Source organism: Aythya marila, assembly GCF_965140915.1.
Source record: "Aythya marila genome assembly, contig: HAP1_HAP1_SCAFFOLD_158, whole genome shotgun sequence".
NCBI lineage: Eukaryota > Metazoa > Chordata > Aves > Anseriformes > Anatidae > Aythya > Aythya marila.
The window spans coordinates 344,119-350,555 of record NW_028136675.1 but is presented as its reverse complement, the minus strand read 5'-3'; the positions used below and the strand labels follow the sequence as shown (position 1 = coordinate 350,555).

Genomic DNA, 6,437 nt, shown 5'->3' with positions numbered 1-6,437 from the left:
CTTTACATATTGTTCATCCAAATCCCAGGCCCTTAATTCCTATCACTATATTGCCAGTTTTAATACCTGCCCTCATCCCAGAACAAAGCGGATAATAAAACCCTGACCAAAAATCTAGCCCATACCCTAAACACTGACTTGTTACCCAAAGCAGAACACCAAAGCTCTAAGACTCTGCTGAATCCCTAAAACTGCAAGGCAAGACCTAATCCCTAGACCCGAACCTGAAAACCTAACCCCTATATCCCTGAACTCTGATCATGTAATCAAATTGTTTTGGCCCCATGGGGCTGACGTGGATCTGGTCAGGTCATAGGGATCAAGGAGGACATGGGTGGGGATGCTCTGCTGAGGTTAGCTGTGCCTCAGGATCTCAGGAGGCAGCAGGAGGCCCATGGCTGTGCAGGTGGGTGTCAGGGCACTTGTGCCTGATGGCCTGATAGGCCCCCTTCAGGTACATGGCTGGTCTATGAGGGTGTCATTTTAGATGCCATAAGGAACTGAGGAGGTGCTGACATGCAGCTAATGTAAATTTTTATTTCAACGTCCTGCCCTAGTACCTAACAGAGCTTGCGCATAGGTTTGTCCAATCTCTTGAGAAATTGAAAGGCCATCTGGATATGTATGGCCTTGGAGGATGACAAGGACTTTTCCTTTGTCTTGTTAGGTGCTGGGCATCAAGGAGGGTGCCAGCTTTGTATGTTCCTATAGGGTGTCAATTGTGCCTTGGAAACTCTCTCTCCTGTAGGAAGCATTTACCTTTGGTGGGGACTGTGAAATCACTTCTGCCTCTGGAGCTGATAGGCCAGCAGCAGGAGCATAGCTGGGCCAGGGACTGGGAGGTCTCATCTTTCTGAAGTAGCTGCCAGGTCAACTTTTCCCTTCTGGCTGGCGGATGGTCCTTCAGGCTCTCATCTCCCAGCGTCTCTCACAGGCCAGCAGAAAGCACCTGGCTGGCATGGTGCTTGCGTGATGCCCTCTGCCCAAATACCCGAAAGGCCCATGCAGAACCTGCCTTGGCTGTGGGTTTTCAAGTGTCTTGTGCCTGAGTACATGAGCAGAGAGCAGCAGGTATGTGGCTTGGTTGTGTCTATCTAAGGAGGTGAAAGTCCATCAGGAAGGCCACACAGCCTGGAAGATCATGGTGAGGTTCCTTGTGTCTGGTCAGCTGACAGGCCATGGGAATGTTGATGAGTGTGGATGCCTGTGTGAAGGATGGTTTCTGAGATGTTGGAACTTTCCTTGCTCATGGGAAACAGCATGGAAGAGGAAACCTGACTCAAAGTGAAGCTTTGATGGTGGGAGGTGGACATGAGAAGGAAGATACTTTAGTGGAGGGGATGTGTTATAGTGTCAGAGGTATCCTGGAGGAAATCCATTCTCAGTCCATGGGTTTGTGTTTCAGGCACAGCTGGAGAGGGTACAGACATCAATGAATGCACAGAAATTCCTATGTGAGTGCCAGGTGGGAAAGCCAGATGAATGTTTGCAGCCTGCAGGGAAACAGAGACAGGTGTTGAACAGTATAGGATAGCCAGCAGTGGAGAAGGACAAGGGCACTGGCAAGGCAAAGCTTAGCCAAGAAAACCAAGGTCTTGTCCTTGGCTATGGCAGGTCTCTTCCACCAAGGCCTAGGAGGAGATGTGGTTCACTAACATGACAATACAACTGGGGCTCCTCTCCTTTTTGTACCTCCTGACAGAGGCCTGGAGGTGTCACACCTCTGTCTTTCACTTGGCACTGCATACCACATCCCACTGTCTGAGGAAGTGCCCGGAGCTCCTTTGTGAGAGACAGAAGCTCTCTGCCCAGGGCTGGCAGCAGGCCTTGGCCTTTCTGCTTGATGAAACAAACCCAGCACTTTCTCAGCCTCAGAGCCACCTGCACAGGGCCTTGGCCTACCTGTAATCATGGCCTGCGGTTGCCTGCTCTAAGGAGTCCATGGAGCTTTGTCAGAAATGGCCCTCATTGGAACCAATCAATGCTTTCAAGAACTTCAGTGTTTGGCTTCTGTCTTTGGCTGTCATCATGATATTCATCATGACATTTCATCAGTCTGTTCTCAGAAGCTGAAGTCGATAGACTTAGCAGCAACTACACCTTGGGACTTATTAAGACACAGAAAGGCCTAAGAGTCTCTTAAAGGGGTCTGGACAGGTAGGAGAAGTTGGACACTGTGCTGACAACCTTGCTCCTCACCTCCCCAGCTCACACCATTTCTCTCATTGATCCCCTAGGACATGCATCACTTCTGACATCAGATTTCTCCACTCAAGTCTGCAGTTGCACCTTGTAGTTCCCTTGTCCCAAATCCCTCCTACTTTCCTTAGAACATCCTATAATATACAAAGAACCTACAAAGGTTCTGGTTTTCTCAGTGCCAGCTGGCAGCATCCTTCCTCAGCACAGAGGAGAACTGAAACACAGGGCTGCTTTAGCCCACCAGACATCACAGTTTTACAGTGGTCTGATTCTCAGCTTTCAGCAAACACAACCCACACAGATCCTTGCTCCATGAACACTTTGATTGATGAGGATATTTCTCTGGAGTTTCACGGAGAGACGTAATTTTTCTGAAGCCTGTAGCTCATCAGCTGAGATTTCTTCCAGATGAGAAAGCCAGGTGTGAGACAAGAGGAAAGGAGCTTCTCTTAACCCCCACCATGGGCAATAGCCCAAGTGCAACATATATAACCAAGTTGCCAAAGTACTGAGCTGCTGCAGCCCACTGGGGACTCCTTGGAAAAGGAATTAGATGTGAAGAGAGGGGTCCAGCTGGAGAAGAGATACCATGCAGATGAGAGTCTGTGGATAAAACTAGGTGGGATAACCCGGACGTTGGTTTCTGGGGCCATTTCTGATGCCTTTGGTTATCTGAAAATTCTGCATGGATCAGAAAATATGACATAGGCCTTTAAGGTGACTGTTCCCCAATAACACTAGCTGCAGGAGATAGAAAAGACATGGACTGGGACAGCTTCTGTTCTCTTCTCTGCTGGGTGCTTGCAAAACAGTGTTCCCCTTCCTTGACCATCTCCACCAGAATGAGGAGTTCATGTATCAGGCTTGGATGTGAACCCCGTGCACCTACATTTCAATGTGAGGCTCCTGAGACAAGTTGGGGTTTATATCTCTTGTCCTTAGCAGCACCAGCAAAAACAACTGTGCCCACTGGGTCTCCCCATCCTGCATTTCCATTCAGAACAGAGGTAGCTTTTAAACTAGAAGAGGGTAGATTTAGATTTGATATTCAGAGGAAATTGTATTCTCTGAGAGTGTGAGGCACTGGAACAGGTTGACCAGAGGAGCTGTAGGTGTCCCATCCCTGAAAGTATTCAAGGCCAGGCTTAATGGGGCTTTGAGCAACCTGGTCTGGTGGAAGGTGCCCCTGCCTATGGCAGGGCAGTTGGAACTGGTTGATCTTTAAGGTGCCTTTGAAACCAAATCTTTCTATGTTCTTGTGATCTTATGATTAATGTGACTGACCAGACTTGTTTCCCGTCACTGCCTCCCATTCTTATTTTTCCTCATTGCATGGGAAAAAGTCTTGGATCAGATCCCCTCAGTGCTTAGCTGATCATCAGGGCTAAACCACAACATATTGCTGTTAGTGACTGGGCTTGAGCTTCTGCTAAAACTATTACAGCTAATGGGTTAATCTCAACAAGTTTTCCAGATGAAGCCAGTGCACAGATTCCTCTTTGCCAGTCTAGAGGCAAAGAGCAAGGCAGGGCACTTGGGGTCTAAGACCAGCCCAAGCCCCATGTTAAAAGTCCTTAAAACTCCCCACTTCTGAGCTTCCCATTTTCCTGCCTAAGTGCACCCATTCCGTCCTGGGACAGGTCCAGAGAGGACAGCACAGCCCATGGGGAAACTACTTCACTGCTTCAAACCCATCATCTCCTCCCCCACCCTTGCATTTTGAGGTGGTCGCTTTTTGTGGTCATCTGTTCTGATCCTTTCTATGTCTAAACACATAGGGAAAGGTGAAGGAGTAAATTCCTGTCTTTGCTGAACAAGTTTCTCTTGTGGTTTTTGTTTTAGTTTTGTTTGTTTTCCTGTTAGAGGAGTAGTTTGATTTACAGAGGAGAGTAATTTACTACAATCATCAGAGACTTGAGTAATGAGTTTAACCTACTTCACTCCTGGTGCCTGTGAGAACTTGTTCTCCTGAGGATCCCCCAACAATCAATGAAGGCAAGAAAAAGTGCTCGTGTCTGGGTCATCCCAGCCTAGAAGTGCCATGCAAAATAAAGGTGAGGGATCTCTTTCAGATGCTCTTCTCTCTCTCAGCATTGACGGGATGAGAGTAAGTCAAATAGCTCAACCTGAAGGATGTGACTTTTAGACAAGTGAAATATAAACCTACACAGTAGTACTTGGCACTTTGCTTTCTTTAGGCACTTCCTCTTTGTACTACAAGGACTATCCTTAAGCTTTTGAAGAGGACAAGATTTTTCCACCTCTCAGAAAACTAAGGCATTTAGTTGAGAATGTCTGATAGTAAGAACAAAGAGCAATTCTGGATATATCTGCTTTTCAGTGCAGAATGAAGTCAGATGAGATTGTGATAGATCTGTTTCTACTGACCTGGTGGGACCATAATGAATTTTGGCCTTACTTTACAGTACTGAAAAAGGCAAGCTACACTCGGTCCCCATTTTCCTTCTTTCCTCAAGAAATAAGGGAAGATGACAAAGAAGAAATCACAGCACTACAAAAGAAAGACCTGAAATTTCTTTGTCTTGAAATAAACCAGGAGATCCTCAGCTACTGGTAGTCCAAAAAGGCAAGTACTGAAGAGGAGAGAGAATAACTTTCAATATACATATTTGAATTCATGGTTTAGCATCTACATAATAGAAAATACTTGTGCAGAAGATGAGATTTCCTTTTGAAACATTGTTACAACGGGTGTTTGCAATTGTTCTGAGTAAATGAGGACCTTCACAGGAACAGGTTGCAATCGCTAACAACCCCTTATTAGTCCTGTGTTCTTGAGAAAGAATCATTTGTGGCTGATGGACAAGGTTGGAAAGAAGACAAGAAATTCCCTGTTGACTCTGCATGATATGTGAAATGGAAAGGTCAGAGTGTGAGGAAGGTCCAACAGAGTCTCCTCTCTCTGTTTATAGGAAGCCTGCAAGCAAGGAAAGAGAGAAGGAAGGAGATAACCTTGCATCCAGACCATGAAATTATTTTACTTGGTTTTGCCATGTTCCTGCCTCAGCAGGATGAATGGAAATTGGGCATGGGAACAGGCAATGGAACTGTCATTTCTGAATTCATCCTCTTAGGCTTCACAGAGCTTGAACGAAGGTTACAGCTATTTTTCTGCATGGTCCTTCTACTCATGTACCTGACTACAGTGATGGGGAATGCAGCCATCATTTTCCTGGTGTGTGTGGATAGCCGCCTACAAACCCCCATGTACTTTTTCATTGGCAATCTGACATTCCTGGAAATCTGGTTTACGTCCTCCACAAGCACCAAACTCTTGGTTATTCTGAGCTCTGGCAGGAGAACAATCTCAGTAGGCGGCTGCTTTGCCCAGTCCTCCTTCTATTTTGCCCTGGGTGGTGCAGAATTAGCTCTCCTTGTGGTCATGTCCTTTGACCGTTACATTGCCATCTGCCAGCCTTTGCGCTATGCTGCCATCATGAAGCATCAGCTCTGCATCCAGCTGGTTGCTGCTGTTTGGGTCATGGGCTTCACATTCTTGAGTTACCACTTGGCGCTGCTCTCCAAGCTCACTTTCTGTGGTTCGAACAAGATCCAGCACTTTTTTTGTGACAGCACCCCCTTATTTCAACTGTCTTGCTCTGACATCACCCTGCTTTGGAAAATAGACTCGTTTTTCATATCGTTTATTGTGCTGTCTTCCTTGTGTTTAACTCTGGCATCTTACACGCACATCTTTTTCTGTATTCTACAAATGCCAGCAGCCTCTTCAAGGAGAAAAGCTTTTGCTACATGTTCCTCCCATCTCACCACCTTGGCCATTGCCTATGGAAGCTGCATAGCTCTCTATGCACACTCCTCAGGACATGTTTCTTTGGAGACCAACAGCATTGTAGCTTTGCTGAACACTGTCCTGTACCCATTCTTAAACCCATTCATCTACAGTCTTAGAAACAAGGCCGTGATGCTGGCCCTGAAGGAAGTTATGGCCCTTGCATCAGCACAGCTTTTCCCCTAATCGTGATGCATTTTTGAAGAGCATATGTCCAAGTGCCTTCAACTGGAGAGACTGGGAGCCAGGGACTTGTCCTGGGCAGGCTGAGTGTCTGATCACAGCTGCTGGAGAGAACTACCTTGCACACACACACACACATACACACATTCACACACAGACACCACCACTTTACATTTCCTACTAATGGGCCTCTGTCCTGCTCAGCCAGAGAGGGGATCAGGATAAGGCCATTTCCGCTGTT

At 46.7% G+C, this 6,437-nt stretch overlaps 1 protein-coding gene across 1 annotated transcript; it reads left to right on the top strand.

The window, feature by feature from the left end:
- Nucleotides 1–5,251: 5,251 nt before the first annotated feature.
- LOC309891617 (olfactory receptor 6E1-like) lies at nt 5,252–6,199 on the top strand (the record flags this gene model as incomplete). The annotated part of the gene is made up of 1 exon (XM_082785964.1): nt 5,252–6,199. The coding sequence occupies one exon, from the start codon at nt 5,252–5,254 to the stop codon at nt 6,197–6,199; it is 948 nt and encodes a 315-aa protein (XP_082642090.1).
- Nucleotides 6,200–6,437: the final 238 nt, after the last annotated feature.